Source organism: Oryzias latipes, chromosome 23 (genome assembly GCF_053564925.1).
Source record: "Oryzias latipes strain Hd-rR chromosome 23, Olatipes_Hd-rR_3.1".
Classification (NCBI taxonomy): Eukaryota; Metazoa; Chordata; class Actinopteri; order Beloniformes; family Adrianichthyidae; genus Oryzias; species Oryzias latipes.
This window is the reverse complement of record NC_136259.1, coordinates 4757873-4779372: the sequence shown is the minus strand read 5'-3', so window position 1 is coordinate 4779372 and position 21500 is coordinate 4757873. Positions and strand designations below refer to the sequence as shown.

The 21500-nt window shown below is 41.9% G+C and overlaps 1 protein-coding gene across 1 annotated transcript; it reads right to left on the bottom strand.

Moving 5' to 3' along the window:
• Nucleotides 1–15193: 15193 nt before the first annotated feature.
• Nucleotides 15194–21228, bottom strand: LOC144989291 (amphoterin-induced protein 2-like). The gene is made up of 2 exons (XM_078941471.1): nt 21113–21228; nt 15194–17529 (listed from the first exon to the last, which is right to left on the bottom strand). Exon 2 carries the CDS (start codon nt 17463–17465, stop codon nt 16056–16058), a length of 1410 nt encoding a protein of 469 aa, XP_078797597.1. The 5' UTR covers nt 17466–17529; nt 21113–21228; the 3' UTR covers nt 15194–16055.
• Between the last annotated feature and the right edge of the window lie 272 nt (nt 21229–21500).

Here is a 21500-nt window from a genome sequence, read left to right as displayed (position 1 = left end):
ATCCAGAATTTCTTCCTACAATTGTGTTCTTGGAAACCTTGACTAATATCTGTACCTCAAAATAAAATGTTGTAATCTGGAATATTTACCTGCAAACCATTTCATTAGCTGAAGGGAAAAGGACAGGATCTGTCTCGTCAAGTCCGGTAGAGCGAATGACAGGATTTTTAAAGCTTTCATTTACCTGCAATATTTATGCATGAATACCAATCAGAGTGAGAAAGAGGTTTCCTGATGCTGCTTTAGTTTAGCATATTCTGCTCGTCACTGCTGTGGATTGGATCGTGAAATGCCTCACATAACGAGGAGACCTGATTAAAACCTTTTTGTTTTGTTCTTTCACTGTTGAGTATTTTAGAGGGCCACATCGGATCACAGGTTTAAGGTTTAAAGAGAGTTCACGCACTGCCATTCATGGAGATTTACATCATTTATTAGAAGGTTTATTCTGTGTGGAGTGACACAAACAGATCAAACATTTTGGGAAAGTATCATTATTTTTCCAAGTAATTTAATTAAAACGTCTTATTGCAACACATCATTTTCTATCAGCTGTCTCACAATGACACAATAACAGTGTTTTTACTTTATTTCATTATTTTCAACCTGGTTTTCAATGCGGTTGTTGTGATTATCTTCTTGTAATTTTTTCTCCCTGTAAAAAGGTTTTACTTTTTGCAGTCAAAATCATTTCATTCTGACCAATATTTTACGATGCACAAGTACGACAGTGGTACGTCCCATTTTTACAACATCCCTTGAAATGAAACAACCAGATGAGCCACAAGACACAACAACAAGACACACCTCCACTGCTCCTAAAGGCTGTCACACAGCCACAACCTACAATTTTTTGCATATTGCACTGATGAAAATTGGTTATACGTGAATATGTAGAAAAAGTGAGAAATTTTGTGGTCTTTACATTCAATTTTCACAGATGGATCACGAACGAACCACGTTAAAAACCACAGAAGTACAAATAAACCACTTTATAACCACAAAAATACGGTTGTGTCAGAATGTTCACCCTAATCCCTAACTACTGTAAACGGCGGATATGACATCATCGATTTCACAAAGTTAAAATCTAATTAAAATGGGCATTTTGCGACGATTATTCATGAGTCCTCTGTCATCTGAAGATAAAAACGTTGATGGTTTATTAAAAAATACATTTAAATACATTTTTGGGTAAAAAAAGGTTTGGATGCAATGCATTGTGGTCTATCTTCAACGATCTAGTGAGCATCGATGCACCCTGGTTTTTCGCAGTGACTTCTGGGAAATTTCCTGGGCACTCGATTTTGGAATTGTAGATTCGGACAACACTACAAAATGGTGAACGACTGCATAGTGCACTATGTGGCGGTTTGGGTGGTAATTTGGACATGCCCTACGAATGAACCACGTTAGAACTAGAGAAGAAGTACGAATAAACCACGCAAAAACCACGTAAATAAACGTAGAACATGGTGATTGTTGCTCTGTCTATATGCAAATCATTAGTGATTTTTGAGTTCATTAAGTAATTTTAATGTGATGTGTGCGCCGTATACGCAATATCAAATTTATACATCGGTGGGTCATGCCTGAAAAGTCCATCAGACGTACATGGAACAGACGTAGAAAGCCACAGATTTGTGTATGCATCTCGTAAAACTCACGCACAATTGGGCAAGATAATATAAAACACGCATAAACTGCGTGATTCTCTACCGGCAAACCCTTGATGGACATCTGTGTGCATCGATGAATGACAAACGCAAGCTTATGCATAACGTATATCACGCAGGTATCATGACAGACCGAAATGTCGTATGTTGAAAATGCGCAAATTGTACGTGGCGCCTGTGTGACACAGCCTCAACATGCATGGGCCCAGACATCCCAAAAACCAACAGCACCCACACGTGAACCCCCCTGTACGTGTGCATGTGACAGAGGTTTTAGCTATTGAATTAGACATCATAGCATGTCTAAAAATGGAGCATGAGTTGAATTTTTAGGTTTGACATTTCCATCCTATTGGTCAACAGCTCCTCTGGGAGATTAGACTCTTATTACAATATAATGAGTTTAACACTAAAAACAATAAAGTCTTTGATGGTAATCCCAGACAGATTTTTTTCTCTTCTGAAAAACATTCAGGTTCCCCCTTTATTGAATGTTTTGCGACTCCACTGGGTTAAAACCGGTTTGCTTTAACCCTTGTGCCATCTTGTGGGGTCCAGACGACCCCACTCCCAACGCTAACGTGCCTCCAAGGTTTAATTATAGAGGGAAAAAACTGCAACTTTTAACAAAATGTATCTTCTGTCCATCCTTATTGGAGACAGTCTGTCTCCAATTTTAACTGGAAATAAAACTGGCTTCTGTTAGACAAAACTTTATTAAATTTTAAAATTAAAGCAGTTTCCCTGAAATAGCTTCACAGAATTTACCCCACTAATCAGTTCAGTTCTAATTCCTCCTTTTTTATTTAGAATAGTTGTAAATTTACAAATAAATAATAAAGAAGAATCAGTTTCTTTTTTGTTGTGCAATTTCCGTGTTTTATTTTTGGTGACAGAATTTTTTGCTTTTTTTCTTCAGCATCAACAAGTGAAAACAGAGAGAGAAATAAGACGAAAAAAATGAAAAGATCACAAAATATGGTAATTTATTTATTAAGAAAACAGGGAGGGAAGGACTGCAGAAGCCATCAGGTCCATAGTGAGTTTATGTGTGTGAGAATGGAAGAAGTGTGAGGAAGTGATGTCTCTAATGGACTTAATGAGGTTCTCGGTTTACCCGGCAATCAGAGGTAATGTCCGTTACCTCTGATTGGATGAGTGTCAAATTCATAAACATGTTACCCCCACCACATGTGGGAGGAGCCACTGTTCAAAGTTTTTAGCTTCATTATACAGGGGATAGGTGATCCATTTTTGTTAACTTTTAGGATTTCATACCTTGAAGGTGGGAAAGCATGTTTTCTCAGAAGTTCAAATAGTCTCTCATCAGATGCTCTATTTGGAACCCCATGGTTGTATTGGTAGGGTGGTTCTTCGCTATAACATGATTGTTGCAATCTCGCTTTTTGCCTGATTTTTTTCTGTGCAATTTTGCATTCATTTGTTGCTGCTTATTTAGTAGTGTTCTGCATCCTGATTGGCTGTTGACCTTGTCAATTTATCTCCTGCAATCTACTGTACAGAATACGTTCAGTTGTGCATAAATGTTCAATCACAATCAGATATTTGTTTTTTTATTCTATAAAACTGGACTTCTTTTTTCTACGAAGGTTTAAACAAAATGTTTATGTCTGTCTGAGCAAAGTGGATAAAGCTTGTAGCAAGGAGTTTCACAACCTTAACCCTTGTGCCATCCTAGGCACTTTACCATTGGGAGTGGGGTCATCTAGACCCACTACAGTGCTCTGAACCTTTTTTCTTCAATGATTTGTGATCTTCACTGGTGTCCATGGATTACATGAAATCTTTCCACCTTTATCCACCTTTGTCATGGTAGGGAGAACACGTCAATGTAAGGATCGGGTCATCTGGACCCCAAAGCATAGCACAAGGGTTAAAACATCTATTTTCCAGTAACCAGAGAGCTCAAAGTGCAGAGAATCCTTCCGGTGAGACTTTAAGCACAATGAAGAAGCTTCATTCTAACAGGTGAAAGTCAGGAGAAAGCACTGAGGGCAAAGAAGAATGATAAGTTAGCTGTTTTATGACTGATGATTTTAGGTTTTAATGTGTTTAAATGTCTCAATGTAACCAATTGTGGCTACTTATTGGTTAGGACTCCCTTCCAAAAGAAGTTTATCTTAGTGGGAATATTCTGATATAATGATATGTGAAGGTGTCAGACTCAGAACAGCAGATTCATTTGTTGCATTTGTATTTTTCACTATTCAGATTTTCTACATTTCTCTGACCTTTCAGTCAAAGGAAATGACCCCCGAGTGGCTGAGAGCCCATCTGAGAGTCTCAGTGCTTCATCTCACAGTCTTCACTTCCATTCCAAACTTGGGGCTCAGTTTCAGGTTCTCTGCCTTGTTTTCTGCTCCTTCAAGCAGAACGTTGCTGAACGAGAGAGAGCAAAGCAAAATTTAGGACTCAGAACTTCATTTGTTTTAAAAATGGATTAGTGGGAAGAGGCAGATATCATTTTCAGCAGGAAGAATCTCTTAGCTTTTCTCATTTTTGCAGGTCTGCATTAATCGTGTGCTGAATTATGCAGCTTCATGACCCCAAACACGAGCTGGAAACACCCATCAATTCCAACAGTCTCATACAATGATGCTCTCCGCTTTGGAGAGGCTGCTACACATTGTTCAGCATTAAGTCCGCCTGACTGAAATCTACATTTGTAGCGCTGCATCTCCCCACCGTGTGACTGAGGGCCGACTCACAGCTCAGCACTGAATCACATCCCGCCCCGTGTCTGCCTCCTCCGCTGCCTCAAACCCAGCATTTCAGTGGAAGAAACATCCCTCCATGAGCCCTCAACGTTCAGGTTCAGGCACAAAAAAACAGGTTGGAGCACAAATTCAAATCTCCATACTGCAGCTGCTCCTTTGCTGCAGAACTGCCTCAAATGTTCTCCTTATTCGGGACAAATGACTTCAGGTGGTCTTCACTGCTTCTCATGTTTAGTGGGAATTTCCTCTGCAGGAGCTTCTACTGGAGCCTCACAGAGAAGCAGTGAATTTCACTAAACGGCTGAAAATGTTTTGATCTTTCAACGGGACTCATTTCGCTGCATAACTGAATAAATGACTCTAAACCCATTGACTTCCAAAAAGCCTGATTGTTTTGTCCATGAAGAACAAGGAGCTTCTCAAAAAGCAGAATTTATTCATTTATAATTTAATGTTAAATCAAAGTAGAATTATTCAATCAAGAACAAATCAGATAAATATTAGTGGAATGAAACTTTTTTTAGATCCATCCATCTTCCTCCGCTTATCCGGGACCGGGTCGCGGGGGCAGCAGACTGAGCAGAGATGCCCAGACTTCCCTCACCCCAGCCACTTCCTCCAGCTCCTCTGGGGGGACCCCGAGGCGTTCCCAGGCCAGCCGAGAGACGTAGTCTCTCCAGCGTGTCCTGGGTCTTCCCCGGGGCCTCCGCCCAGTGGGACATGCCCGGAACACCTCTCCAGGGAGGCGTCCAGGGGGCATCCGGACTAGATGCCCGAGCCACCTCAATTGGCTCCTTTCGATGTGGAGGAGAAGCGGTTCTACTCCGAGCTCCCCGCGGGTGACAGAGCTTCTCACCCTATCTCTAAGGGAGCGCCCAGCCACCCTACGGAGGAAGCTCATTTCAGCCGCTTGTATTCGGGACCTCGTTCTTTCGGTCATGACCCATAGCTCATGAGCATAGGTGAGTATTGGAATGAAGATCCGCCTGTAAATTGAGAGCTTTGCTTTTCGGCTCAGCTCTCTCTCCACCACGACGGACCGATAGAGCGACCGCATAACTACGGACGCCGCTCCGATCCGCCTGTCAATCTCACGCTCCGATCTTCCCTCACTCGTGAACAAGACCCCAAGGTATTTAAACTCCTCCACCTGGGGCAAGGACACTCCACCCACAGAGAGATGGCAAGCTACCTTTTGGGTGGCAGTCGAGGGCGGGTGCCTCGGCGGCCCAAACCCCGATCATGGAACCTGGCTTTTTGGACATGGAATGTCACCTCTCTGGGAGGGAAGGAGCCTGAGCTGGTGCGAGAGGTTGAGAGATACCGTCTAGATATAGTCGGGCTCACCTCCGCACATAGCCTGGGCTCTGAAACTCAGTACTTAGAGAGGGGTTGGACTTTTTTTAGATAATTTTATATTTTTTCATGCACTGGTAAGACACAAAGGTTTATTTATAAAATGTAAACGTGAGTGTTTAAATGAAATGAGCAAGAAAAAAAGTTATATTATAAAAAGAGTTGCTTTATTATTTTCCTTTTCCACACCTGATCAACAAATTTGGCCGAAAAAAACGAATTTAAAAAAAAAATGTTGGTGTGCCTGAATATTTAAGAGAGGACAGAGCCCAAGGAGACACTGATTAACCTTTGTGCTATCTTGTGGGGTCAGAATGACCCCACCCTTACATTGACGTGTTCTCCCTACCATGACAAAGGTGGATAAAGGTGGAAAAATTTCATGTAATCCATGAACACCAGTGAAGATCACAAATCATTGAAGAAAAAAGGTTCAGAGCACTGTCTAGTGGGTCTACATGACCCAACTCCCAATGGTAAAGTGCCTAGGATAGCACAAGGGTTAAAGACCAACTCCAACGAAGTTGATGATTTTGGTGCTTTTAATTTTCTTAATGATGAAGGACATGCAGAAAATTAAGGTGAAAGTTTCATTTCTCAATATTTCAAATTCAAACTGTTGTGAATTGCATGAAAAAAATGCTATTTGAAAAACATCCTATTTTTTGACCTAAAATATACAATCGCCGGGCGGGCCACAGTCTCCCTGCTCCGCTCCATTCTGATGCATCCACTTACAGACAAATAGATCCATGAACGTCTTTGTCTTCCTTGTCTGAGCTGGAATCTGATCTAAACTGTACGACTGGATAGCTCCAAATTTGCTCGCCATTTTTGTTGTACCGGTAATGTTAAGTTGGGGCCGTAAGTTGAAGGGGAAAAAGAGTGTAAACAAAGGGATGATGGGAAATTAGCCAAGGGTTACCCAGCATCAACAGTCCCGCTCACAACTCAGAGGGGAATTTCTAATGAACCCCTGCTGCTCTGCAGAAACTATGTGCTGAAAAAATACACCTTTTTTTTATTTTGGCTAAAAATTGCATATTTATAATGAAAAGATCACTGGGATCGCTTTGAAAATAAATCAAAAGATGATTGGAGTGGGACTTTAAATAACAGAAAGAGATTAGTGAGGAAAAATGTGTGTGCGTGTGCAGAGGCAGGGGAGGGGACAACACGACCAAAACAACCCATAACCAGGGAAATTAGAAACAAAAGGCATCAATTCTCACAGTTTTTAGAACAACTCTCTTATCCAAACATTTTCGGTTCAACACTGTACAGATCAACAAGTTTAGCAATGCAAAACTGTGAAATTCAGATTTTAGATTTGACTGTCCATCCATTTTCTAAACCTGCTCGATGCTGTCTGTCACTGGGTTGCCGGGTCCTACCCAGCTACTGTTGGGCAAAAGACTTCAGCCCAGGCAGTTCTATTACAGAACCACATGCAATCACATTCAGAGTCACCAATGAACCTATGCAGCATGCGGTTGGACTGTTGGAGGACACAAAAGTTCAGGAAGAAAACCCACACATGCAGAAGGAGAACTTGCAAACTTCAATGCAGAAGGAACCCAGCTGGGATTTGAACCTTTTCACTGTAAGATGAGAGTGCTAACCACTACACCACCACACAGTCCAATGTTTAACCATTCCAATGAGACCTGAAGCTTTGACTGTGTCATCTGGAACATTTGAGTGTTCTTTTGGAAACATGCCTATGAAAGTAAAAATGTTCCAAAATGGACGAGCTTGTAGATTTGATGTGAGAACTTGTAAAATAAAAAGTGAAAACCACCAAAAATCTGCATCTGTGTGTGATAATCTTCTGCTGTAAAATCTGACAAACAAAATCAGAACTGACAGATTTCCGTTTGCATGTGTTCATTTACAGTTATAACCTCAAATCTGTGCTTACAACTGCTCAAATGTGCTGCTGCGTGTTCTCCAATCTGCTGCCGGGAATCACGAGTGCGCTGCAACTGCGCTCGGACCTTTGACACATTCCTTGCGAGAAACTTGTCTAGAGCTAGCTGTCAGGACTTCAACATCTTTGCAAGAAATTAAAACATGCCGAACATCCGGCACCCGCAGGAAAGAGGATTTGCTGTTCATCATCAAATCTGTGACACAGACGTTCATTTTCACACAAAGTGCCTCTTTTGGTTCCCAAGTGGAACCGAATCAGACTGAATGGAAGCAGAGAAACACAATGGAGAAACACACATTTCCTTTATCAGCAAAGGGTCAGGCAGATGCTTTGTTTGATCGCACACACATGTGCGATCAAACAAAGCAGGGGACACAGAAATGTGGGTCACAGGAAGCTCAAGGGCACACTGGCAAGCGTCCCTTTGATTTCTGTAATGCGGATCAGCTTTGACTTCTTTTCCAGGCGCAAACTTCCTTCCTGTCATCAGCGATAAGAATCAATCCCCGCCAATTCTGTCCTGTTGCATAACCAGGCGGAAAAGGCGCAGGGGGGTTTGCTTTTTCCCTGCAGATTGTAGAGCTTCTGCGAAGGTTTGTGGAAACAGACTCATGAGAGCATGTTTTAAAAACTATTCCTAACAATGAGGTTACATGTGCTGCAGCAGCAGAAACCTTCCCATTGATGGCACTATCATTTATATATATATATATATATATATATATATATATATATATATATATGACATATATACATATATGACATATCATATCATATATATATATAACATCTAGTCCATTTCTAGATGTTAATGGACTAGATGGACTAGATGTCACTAGTCCGAGGACTAGTGAACATAGAAGCCACTATCCAGGATGAAACATTCAAGATGCATGAGTACATCAAACTCAAGGCCCCAAACTGACAGTGTGCAGTGTGACAGTGTGTTTCGCCATGAAAACAAACAACATGGATGAAAAGATAAATGTGCATATTGTACATATAAAAAGAAAGCGTTTTGCCGATCCCTGCTAGCTCCACGGAGACAGTGGGTGTTTGTCTTAGGCTGGGGGCGGAGCTGGTAGTGCAGACTGTTCTTGGAAGGGGCTGTTCCTCACTTCGTGATGTCACAATGGGAGAATCCACTCATTTTTGTGTACTGGGAGGGGCTGGAGCTCACAGGGCAGGGTTTTAGAGGAATACTCAGAAATGTGTGATCGGATGGTTGGGGTTGTTGTTGATATTAACATTTTAATACATTAAAAGCTCAAAAAAGCTGATTTTGCCTGAAATAGGCCCTTTAAAATCCAGGAAGATCACATGCTCCACCAGCAGAGGGCAAACTTCCTTAAGGCGCCAGCGTGTCTAGAACAGGCGAACAGCTGTTCTAAGACCAAGAAGTTCTGATGTCCCACTTCAGTTTTCTTCACATGGAGTTCTCATTTACCCGATGGAAGGAGAACCAGGATAAACAAGAGGTTCATGTCAGTTTGTGGGAAAAGAAGAACATCTGCAAAAATATCTTCTGACAGGAGAGTTATGGTGTCCTGTGTCTTCCTGACACCTGTGGCCTTTTACTGCTGCAGGAAGGATGCATGTTACCATGGTGATGCGACTCTGTCTAATACATGTCGCCTTCACTCAGCTTTACCCTGAGAATTGCTCTTTAACTGAACCAAATGTTACTCAGGGAGCATCCTTCAACCTTCAGGGGGAACGTTTGTTCAAATCCTTAAACATCAGAAGATGGAGGAAGCGTCTCCTAACAAACACAAACCATCTGCTGATTTGGCATTCATGGGTCATTTAGACACTTATGTGCAAACATGGTTTTGTTTCTTCTGATTTTAAAAAGACGACAAGGTTGAATGTTTCCTCACTCACACTAAAGTGAACAGAAAAAAAGTGCAAAAAATAGTTTCATATGTTTTAAAAACTGAAGATGAATGAAGCATAACCAAAGCACATCTTCACCGCTGTAGAGATGGAGAAATGTTGAGAGTTCAGGTCAACATTTGTTCAACGTTTCTCCCTCAGATGTTTGGGAGTTTTCCCAAAAAATCGGCATGAATTGTTTTACTGATTCAGTTTTACTGGTTTCTGAGCGCTTAATGAAGTCCCAATGTGACCCTCAGACAGAAGGTCGGAAGGTTCACCACTTAGTGCACTATACACTGTTTTTTCGGCGTTTCTGAATCTAACATTCCAAAATTGAGTGCCTTGGAAATTACCCAGAAGTCTCTGCAAAAACCAATTTGCATTGAGGCTCACTAGACTGGCAGACATATACCACAATGCCTTGTGTCAGAACAATTTGTCATTTGAAAAAGATTATGTAAATATGTAATGTATGTATTTTTTATAAATCCTCCAAGTTCTAATCATCAGAACACAGTGGATTCCTAAGTAATTTTTGTAAAATGTTCATATTAATCAGGTTTTTCCTTGGCAAAAAGGTGACGTCAAGGTTTGCCTTAAAAAAAGAAATTAGTGAGCATGGTGTCCCAATTGCATTAAAGTTCAAGACACTATATAGTTCTGCACAGTGTAGTCTTTAAGTAGTTGGGGAGTAGGGAGGGAATTCAGACACAGCCCAAGGCTGTAACCCTTGTGCTATCGCAGGCACTTTAACATTGGGACTTGGGTCATCTAGACCAGTGTTTTTCAACCTTTTTGGAGCCACGGCACACTTTAACCTTGACAAAAATCCCGCGGCACACCAGCATCCCAAAACAAAACAAAAAAGCAGAAACTCAGTCTGTTTTGATCTACACCCCCCCCCCCACCCCCGGAAATCTGACGTGCATTTCTGTGATAATTGTGGCAGAAAAAGCAGGAAGTTGCAGTTGCAGATGTTTTTTCTAAAAGATGTAATAAAAGTTAAGTTACATACAAACTGTATGTTCGTTGTGATTTCAAGACGTGTAACAAGAACGACTCATTGTACGCTGAGGCGCTGTCGCTTTAAGCCAATGCATCATGGGTGATGTAGTGTGAATACTGCGAGAAAACGGCAGAAAGACTCGCGTCTCTGAGCTTCATTGTTTTGTTCACTTGTTCCACGGTCTGATACCGGATTCTGTGGAAAGCTACACCGCTAAAGACGAGCTTTAGCTGGTGTTTTTGTTGGAACTGAGAGACTTTATGAGAAGAATCGGAACAAGGAAGTGAAGACTTTAAACACGTCTGATTGGTCAGACTGATGACATGTGATTTAGCTTTCAAGAATGATTGGTGGAGTCGTGGAGACAGTAAAAGCTGCAGGACTTATCAGAAAACAGTTATAGCTGCAGCTAAATCGCGGTACTGTCATTCTTATCAAAATGTCTTTAATAGAATCAAATAAACACAAAGAAAAAAGTATTTTATGATCTTTCATATTCCTAACTACTCAGTATTTTCTCAGGACCTGTTTGGATGAACAAAGAGCTGATTTCCTGGAGAGGGGAAATGTTTTTAGATCAGTTAATGAGGGCAATTTTCCACGGCACACTTGACCATCTCCCACGGCACACTAGTATGCCGCGGCACACTGGTTGAAAAACACTGATCTAAACCCACTAGATAGTGCTCTGAACCTTTTTTCTTCAATGATTTGTGAACCTCACTGGTGTCCATGGATTACATGAAATCTTTCCACCTTTATCATGGTAGGGATAACATGTCAATGTAAGGGTGGGTCATAGGATTGCACATGGGATAAACAAAGGATGTATGGTCTGTATTCAGACTGCCGTCTACAAGACATTTTTGATTCGAGTCAAAGCTTGTAAACAAAACCATGTGACTAAAGATCTTTTCAGTTAATGGCCAGGAATTATGAGGGCGGGGCAAAGTTACAAGCAAAAGAATAATGGAAGAGCTGTGCTTTGCAATCATGGTAGTACACTGATTCCAGCTTTTTATTTGACTGACCAATGTGGGACGTCTGTATCAACGTCAGGTGCAACCCGTTTTTCCTTTCAGTACGGTGGAGGCAGGCTGTAGGGGACCGCCCTGAGGAGGCGTCAGATATGAAGGCACGCTGTGAAGTGTGTAGGACAATGGCGCGTACCACGCTAAAAGTTGTTTTAATGAGGCTGCATTCATCCGACCACATTTTCATGAGTTGCTGCGTCTCATCGTCATCCAATAATGCCCTGCTACAGTTCATTTTGGTCCAGTTGTTCCGCTCCGAGGACTGATTGTACTGAGACTGAGGACTTTCAGAGCGAACCGAAGCGAAGTCCAATTGGAAACAAACCGAGACTACCTCCAAAGATGGGTCCGAGAGGGGATCCTGGTCCCGGATCAGGGTATAAATTTAAGTTAAAAAAAAGCCTGACTGTTTTGTCCATTATTAATTTATGATTTGATATCAAATCAAGGTAGAATTATTCAAGCAATAACAAATCAGATAAATATTAGTGGAATGAAACTTTTTTTATAATTTTTTCTTTTTTCATGCACTGGTAAGATGTGAAAGTGTATTTATAAAATTTAAACATGATTTTTTAAATGAAATTATCACTTTATAAAAAGTGTTGCTTTATTATTTTCCTTTTCCACACCCGATCAAAAAATTTAGCCGAAAAAACCTAATTTAAAAAAAATAAATGTTTTTGTGCTTGAATATTTAAGAGAGGACAGAGCCCAAGGAGACGCTGATGAAATATTCATTACATTTTAATTTAAAAAAGCCCCTCATCTGAATATTTTATTTATTATTCATATTTGTTGTTTTTTAGTGTAGGTCTGGTTTATGATTTAAAACAGAAACTTGAATCCAAATCAAACCTCACTAAAGTAAAAATCCAACCTTATAGATAAATAAGACTTTGATCAGAAGGAAAGCGATGAACAGACTGAACGTAGGTCTGCAACACCTGATATCCACATGAACTCTGACCACTTCAAGGTGAGAACATAAAACACAGCTAAGGGAATAAGACAAAGTGTTGGACCGAATAAGCTGTGAAATCCGCTTTCTGATGGATAAAAACACTCAGATGAGCGGCACATTCTGGAGGAAAACTGCTCAGAAGACACAGAGGAGGTGCTTCACCTTCAACAACAGGAAAAATCAAAGGAACCCCTGTAAACATCTTTATTCAAATATTTCTGATCTCTGAAACAGGTCAGTCACTGCTGAAAGGGTGAGAGGTCAACGGTCAGTTCACGTCCTTAGGAACACACGTCAAAATCCTCCTTTCAACAGCATCACATTAAAAACGAAAGAATGTCTTTAATCCAGGTTTGAATGAACTTCCTCTCAGTTTACTTAATCCTTGTGCTATCTCGTGGGGTCCAGATACATTGACGTGTTCTCCCTACCATGACAAAGGCGGATAAAGGTGAAGAGGTTTTCATGTAATCCATGGACATCTCATTGGTCAAATGCATAAAAGGATTTATTTAATTCGTTAAACACTTCAAGCTGCCATAAGAGTGTTTTAGCACATTCAAGGTAACCATTTATTGCAATTTTCACCGACTTTTGCGATATGCGTATTGCACAGCTTGATATTGCGATAACGGTTAACCGCCCAATTCTGTCACGGTGCCTGTCAGACTCCTCCCCCCTCCAGCTCTGCTCCTCCTGATTGCCACCAGCTGTCGTCACTCAGCTCATCTTCTGCTGCTGCTCAAAAGGAGACCCAACCCCACAATTCATCGCCAGTTCGTTACCCCTTATGGTGACTAACCCTGGTCTAAATTATGCCGTGGTTGCTCTTGCCTTGTTCTCGTTCTCATTCTAATCCTAATCCTAATCCTAATCCTAATCCTATTCTCCTGTCTCAGGAAAACCAACCTCTCACGTGTGACGTCAGCGTGAACCTTCCAGCTCCAACCATCTACATCTCTGGAGAAAGGATAAATCCATTCTCGCCAAAACACTTACCTGTCTTCCTTCTGGGTTACAGCATCTGGGTTCATCCTGCCTTGAGAAACATGACAAATTCGGCGGTTTGGTTCTAAATTTTAGGGGTAAAAATGGCTTTAGGCGGGTAGGAATTAGGGGTGTTAGAAAAAAAAAATTCCGGTGATATATGGTGATAGTTCATTTGGCAATACTTGTATCAATTCAAAATGCTGTCAAGACGATATTTATTTAATTGTTTATGCGCTTCCTTCAGCGTCTGGCTCTTGTTTTCCGCTTTAACCTCCGACCACTATTTGGCAGCAGAGCACACGGAGCCTCTTTGAGCAGCTCTACACCACACAAAACAACAGGGCGACTGCAGCCAGAAGAAGCAGCTTTTTTCGTTCTTGTGAGACACGAACTACTTCGTTTTTACTTGGGATGGGAACCAAACAGAAACTCTGTGCCATGTTGCTGCCAGCAACATATAAAAACATGGATTGTGGTGCTTTTTAGCGGCTCAAATAAAAACGAGTGAAGCAGTGCAGCGGCTAATGCGCTTAGCATCGGCTAAAATGCTGTCGGCAAAGCGGGCCGAAGTTCTGCAGAACCTCCCAGCAATGGATTCTAGTTTAGCGACCCGATTGTTTAGACCGATGTGTACAACACTCTGAAAAAAGGCCAACGTCGTGGCGATGACCGTTACCATTTTACTTCCGCGTGTGAGAAAGCGTGGCTGCAGCGCAGATTGATATGTAAACAAAGCACCTTCGCCAAATTAAAGCAACATTCTTTCATCCTGTAATGCTGCCTCATCATCACACTTTATTGTTTCTGGAAAGAATTTGTATATTTGTTTTCCGCTTCCCCTATTTTTGAAGCACCGTTTAGGTTCTTGACCCGTTTAAAAGTACTGAAGAAGTTACATTAAAGCAATATTGAAAAATAAACACTTTACTTTCGTACTTTTAAAACCTTACTGGTTAAAGCACAGTAATTCAATTTTGTTTTCTTATACTGAAAAATATTTTGTTGTGAAAATTAGACAATGTTGACTGTTCCCTTTCTATATTTTAAGTTACCAAACTAAAGGAACATATGAATTTGTTTGGGTAAAAGCAATTTATATGAGATACAGTTTCAGTGCTTAACATTGTGATCATTAAACTGAATTTGACAATTGTATTACAATGGAAGACGTATTTGAAATTCAGGTGGAGTCATATTTTAAAAATAGAAGTAGAATATCTGGATACGTATCGTATCGCCAGACGCTTGCCAAAACACAGCCCTGGTAGGCATAATTTGGGTGGTTTTAGGCTGGGTTCGGCGTTTTTTTTTCTCTCATAAAAATAATAATACATTTTATTTATAAGGCGCCTTTCTGGGCACTCAAGGTCTCTGGCAAATATAGTAGTGGACAAAGTTAGGCTGTGTGGCTGTTGGAATTTCACTAATCTTTTATGTACTGGAGCTGTTGTTGTGCCGCCCAGACCCGCTTGTCCAAAATTGTGTTCTGTAAAGTTACATTGGAACATTAGCTGGTAGCTCCTCCCACACGCACCCACTACTGCTAATGTTTTTAGCCTGATCGCTACATGAAGCGGTGTCCACGTTTATCTCACTTACAATGCTTGGAAGACGAAGAGAATGTTGAGAGAACAGGTTTATTTATTTTGAAGAGTTCTACATGGTAATCATGCCTCCATGTTTGAGTTCATGAGATCATTCAGAGATTCTCCCAGAGTCTCAGCTTCAGCACCAGCAGTGAAGCTGCTCTTGATAACGGCCGCTTCAGCCGTGTTTCCATCTCTCTCTGAAAGTTTGAAAGCTTGAAACCTGAGAGGGAAAATAAAACCAGGGGACCTGATTTATGATTATTGTCTGGATGAAAATGGAAAAAAATATCATAAGGTTCAGGAGGTCTGAGCAAGCTGGCTGCCCTTTCCGCAGAGGGTCTCTGGCCGCCAGCTCGGCTCCCGGGAGCGTGATTGCATGTAAAGCAAACCTTTATGTGATGTCAGACTGGATCTGTGAGCACAGACAGCGGAGCTGTGTTAGCTACAGAGCAGAGAAGAGCGTGGAATTGTGTGGGGATTTTCGGATAAAATCCATGTATTTTCCAGAAACGCTGCTGTACTTATCAGAAGAAGTCCTTAAATAAAAGTAACAGCAGCCCCCCCCGTCCGTGGTCATAGAAGGGTGGGCGGTTTTTTGTTGGGTCTGGCGGTTTTCAGATGACTTTTGGGCTGAAAAACTGGGACACAATCTGGCAACCCTGGTTTCAAATAACAGCTGGATTTCCATATGAACTCTTGACTGAACAGATGCCGATAGAGTTGAGACATAAATTCTGTCCATAAAAAGAAAGAACTTCAGCTTCAGCCTCACACTGAACTACCTTACATCGATGGACTTTATCGTGAAGCACAGAAACGAGACCCAACTGAGAACCAGGCCAAACATACGTCTGTCTACATAGCCATCTGTCCGGGCTCGCTGAGGTTCTTTCATGCTGTCCTGGTTTCACTCCGGAGGATTCCTCCACCAGAATTCATTGTCCTACAAAGCTCCTCAGCCGGAGGTTCCAGGAAAGCCACCCTCTTCCCGTTTGACCGCCGCTGTCCTGACTCCACCTCTCTGGGGTCGGAGCAAAGAGCCATGACTCGTCCGCTGCACCCCGTCCCATCTTTGCTCCTACCCTCCCGCCCCCGACAGGGGGTGAGGTAAAGGTACAGAAGCACCAGGGCGATGCTGACCACGCAGGAGGCCAGGGTGGTGAACGCAGTGTTGAAGTGTTCTGTGCTGCTGCGCCGCGCCGGACCCGTGGTAGAGGAGGTGCTGGAGTTCCCCACCAGTACTCGCGCCTCCAAAGTCTCGCCCGGTTTGAGGTAACGCTCTCGGGCCACTGCACACCCGTATGTCCCAGAATCCCCCGGCAGTGCTCCACGGATTTCAAGGGTGCCATTGGGAAGAACTGCAAGGCGGGAAGTCAGATCACTGCCGGAGGAAGTTAGGGCCGTTTTTGGGGTAACCCAGAACACCAACGATTCCTCCCAGTCCAGCAAAGTCAACCCCGGACACGGTACCCTGATGCGCCCCCCAGGATCTGCATGGTAGGTCTGAACATGAAGAGGCATGTCTGACACTCCCACGTGTGTACAGTTGAACGAATCAGCCCCTCTGCAGGGGTATCCTTCTCTAAAATCCACCAGGGGGCGGTACTGTTTCCACATCCAGTACTGCAGCAAAGCGAGCAGCGCGCAGTCACAAAGCAGAGGATTTTCCTGCAGGTAAACTCCTCCTCTGAGGCTCAGAGACATCACAGTCTGGACAGGAACGGTGGAGAGACGGTTGAAGGACAGATCCAGATGGGTCAGGTTGCGGGGTCCGCTAGGACCCTCATAAATCTCTATAGGGAAATCAGTCAGTCGGTTTGAAGAAAGGTAAAGCCTCCTCAGACCGATCAAGTCGCTGAAGGAGCCCGGCCCGATGCCGGCGATTCGGTTACCAATCAGCAGCAGCTCCTCTAGTTCGGTTAACCCGGCAAACACGGATGTGTTCAGAGATGTCAGATGGTTGGACGAGAGGTCAAGGCTAAGGAGATGTGGGGTCAAAGCAAAAGCCCCCGCCTGGATTTGGCTGATCGCGTTCTTGCAGAGAACAAGTGAAGCGAGCCGACGGAACGGTTCGGGAAGCCAGCTAGCACTGAGGCCTCGGAGGGCGTTGTGGCCGAGGTCCAGCCGCGAGGCGTAGCTCGGCAAATCAGCGGGCGGCGAGGACAGGCCGCGGCCGCTGCAGGAGATGATGTCACTGGCACAAAGACAGGAGGACGGGCAGGAGGCCGCGGGGAGAAGGAGGCACAGGAGAAGGAGCAGGGGAGCAGCAGGAGCTCCCACCGGAACTGCAGAGACACGCATCCTGCTCTCCACAGAATGGATGCTCACGTTACCGAGGCCAACATCTCAGACGGACTTCAGCGAGCTGCAGACAAGAAGAACAAAGGAGGAGCATGAGACCTTTCCTGCTGTTCTAATTGGTTGAACCCTATAAAGCAAGAAATACAGAGAAACAGGAAAACAATTGCTTGAATGCTAATTCAAGCAATTGTTTTCCTGTTTCTCTGTATTTCTTGCTTTTTTCTAGTACCTTCCGCCATTTTTTGCCACTTAACTCCTTCTACAATTGTTCAGCTACTTTAACCATTTAAATAGTTATATGTTCAGCTCTTTCAGCTTTTTCCAGCTATGACTTCTGGTCCTTCAACAACTTGAAATTTTCAAAATATTCCAGGATTTTTGCCTGCATTGAAACACATGGGGAATCCTTGGGGCACAAGCTCGCTGGTTCGATACCGGGCGCTGGCATTTTTCCAAAAAATTTCTTTTTTGCTTTTGTGCAGTTTTCACTTTATTTATGGTCAACTTTGATCATTTCTTTATTTAGCCAATTATTACCCTTTAAGATTCATTTTCATTCAGCAATACAGCTTTTAACCCTACAATTTCTTCTGGAAATGCCGCTCCTTCTAGTTATTTATACGTTTTTCATAACAAAAGGATTTAAAATGGACATAAGAATTCGAGTTTTTGATTCCCACAAAGAAAAAAAAAAAGAACTTTTACTTTTCTTATTAAAGTCCCACTCCAATCATCTTTTGATCTATTTTGAAAGCGTTACCAGTGGTCTTGTAATCATGATGATGCCGTTTTTAGCTAAAATAAAATAAAAACCTGAGTGGTTTTCTAGAACGGGGCAAACTATGGCTTTTTGCAGCCCGATAAACTATTTAATGTGCCATGTCAACTGGGATGAATTATACTGATAATCCTTATTGTTTTATTTTCCAAATAATTCCTTTTTAATAAATTCCTTTTAGGTGTAGAAAATGACTCTCCATTCATGTTGTGTTGGAACATTTGTTGTTTTTCGGACGTTCTGAGTCTGTTTTCCCGAGTTTGACAGTCATTATTCCGATCATTCCAGCCTTTCTTTAAACCATCACACTCAAAAAAAGGAAATTACCAGCCAATTAAGTTAACGAAAAAGTAACTTGTCATTTCAACCAGAAAATTTTATGTTTGTAAATCTTACGTGAATGAATCATGTCGATTGTACATAAAAATAATCCATTTAAAAGTTACTAATTTCAATCATGTTGATCCAACATGATACCATTAAATTGGATGCATTAGTAATCGCAAGGAATTGTGGGATACCATTTTCTTTGTCTATCTGGGCAGATTGGGGTCTAAGTGTGAGTTTTTGTCCATGGGTTTTATTGTCTAGCTGTTTTACTCTGTCTTAACTAGTGATTTAAACTGTTATGTTTATTTTTTTTTTGCACCATGAGTTAAAGTTTGGTAGAGGATGATGACCAACCCCCTTGTGTGGTAAAATGTTAATGTTCCAATACTTAACACAGAGTTTGCGGTAATTGAGCTCCTGTCTTGTGATGTGGGACCTTGCTGGGTAATTCATGTCTTTGATGTGAAAATTAAAAGACCCATTGGTTGTAACTTTGGAACAACATATCAATTACAGATGAATAAATAAAATTAAAGAAATAAATAGAAATTCAAGTTAAATAAACTTAATTTACTTAGGTGTGACCAATTGAAGTGGTTCAATTAAATTGGTTCAACTTTTTTCTTTTTAGAGTGAGCAACAATATCAATTTAAAGTTGGGTGCAACTGCTCTATTTAAATTGAATCAACTTAAATTTATTAGTTTGAACCTAAATACATTAAGTTGAGCCAACCTAAATAAATTAAGTAGGACCAACATGATTCATTTTTGTTCAAGTAACGCAATCTAATCATGTGGAAATCCTTTCCATAATTTTTTTATGTTCATTCAAAGTGAACGTTTTTTGAGTGCAGTTTAAAGCAGTGTTTTTCAACCTTTTTTGAGCCACGGCACACTTTAACCCTGACAAAAAACCCGCGGCACACCAGCATCCAAAAAAAAAAAAAAAAGCAGAAATTCATGGTCTGTATTGATCGACAGCCCCCCCCCCCGCGCGCAATCTCACGTGGATTTATGTGATAATTGTGGCAGAAAAAGCAGGAAGTTGCGGCTGTTTTTTTTCTAAGAAAAAATACCTTTTTCTAAGGTATTTTTGTTACAACTGAGCGACTTTATCAGCAGAATTCAGAACAAGGAAGTGAAGACTTTAAGCACTTCTGATTGGTCAGACTGATGACATGTGATTAAGCCTTCAAGAATGATTGGCGGAGACAGTTAAAGGGGGGGGACTTTTCCTTACACAGTTATAGCTGCAGCTAAATCGTGGTACCGTGATTTTTATCAAAATGTCTTTAATAGAATTAAATAAACACAAAGAAAAAGTAATTTTAAGATCTTTTATATTCCTAACTACTCAGTGTTTTATCAGGGCCTGTTTGGATGAACAGAGAGCTGAAATCCTGGAGATGGAAAATGTTTTTAGATCAGTTAATGAGGGCAATTTCTCCACGGCACACTTGACCATCTCCCACGGCACACTGGTTGAAAAACACTGGTTTAAAGGGTAATAATAATCTTAAAGGGTAATAATTGGCACTAAAATGAGAACAAAAGCCAAACATTTTGAAATGAAAAATTCAAAATGTCCTGTTTTAAATTATATATATTAAATATAATATTTAATATTATATTTTAATATGTATTCATTTTAATCAAATTTCTAGTGTATTTTGCAGAGTTCCTCTGAAATTCACCCCTGAATTTTGGGCAGGACCCTCAGTGTGGAGTAAGCCCCCACTTCCCATCACCCATAACTGAGAGCTTGTTGTTTATGCTTTCTCCCACCTGCTTACAGCCCCTCACACCCCCAGCCTAACATTATCAGTGCAACAATAATGGTGAGCAATATCAGCGCTATCCAGCTGAACAGTTCAGATCCAGATTCCAGCTCAGACGCGGAAAACAAAGACGTTCATGGATCTATTTGTCTGCAGGTGGATGCATCAGAATGGAGCAGAGCAGGACGCTTGTGGCCCCGCCCAGCGTGTTTTCTACGTCACAAATACGATCTTTTTCAAACTGCAGGTTTTTTTTCATCTGAAAAAACAAAAACGCAGAAAGTGATTTATATGTCGTCCATCGTGAAAAATGCCACAAGAACATGTTAAAAACACTATTTTCATCAGAGTGGGTTTTTAAACATTTCTGTTTTATAAATGTCCACATCTGATGAGCCACAGTTACATTCAAATGTATTTAATTGTAAATATATTGTGCAATAAATGTCAAATTTACAAAGTATAAAGTTAAAAAGTCTTTGAATGTAATAAACAAACAATTTTCTTGATTTGTAGTTCACCTTTTTCCAGTTATTTCTGAAAATCTTTTTCATATTTTTTAATGTCTTGTTCCTAGAAAACAGATTCCCTGAACTATGATCAGCCCTAAATGAGTGAGGAGTCCTCCATTCAGCCTGTTTCTCCTGATCTGACCTCCTCCGGCCCTGTTCTGTCCTGCAGGAGCGTCTCGGAGGCGCAGCCAGCAGGACTTGAACTTTTCCTGCAAACTAACAAATAAAACGCGCGAGTAGTACGTCACCTCCTGAACGCCGACGAGGCGCCGCACCTCCCGGCTGCTCCTCTGGCCGCGTCCCGCCAGTGGGTCCGGAGATCCCGCAGGCGGATCGACGTTGCTCCCGCGCGCGCGCGCGGGGGGGACTCTCTGTGGGAGGAGATGCGGGCTGGAGGATCACAGGGAGGAGGAGGAAGAGGAGGAGGAGCAGGAAGGTCGGCTGCAGAAGTGACTTTTTTACGGCGCAGAGAAGAGAGGAGCTGCAGTTTGATCAGAAAGATGACAAACAGCGCCCCCTTCAGGAGGAGTTGCTCCTGTCTGACATTCCCGCCTCTGCCTGAACCAACAGATGACCTCAAAGGACCTTTTGATGAAAATGGTGTTTCTGATGTTTTTGTGATGATGGAGGACGAAT

Excerpts from the sequence above, each read along its gene's own strand:
- LOC144989291 (XM_078941471.1), bottom strand. The coding sequence starts at position 17,465 with ATGCGTGTCTCTGCAGTTCCGGTGGGAGCTCCTGCTGCTCCCCTGCTC.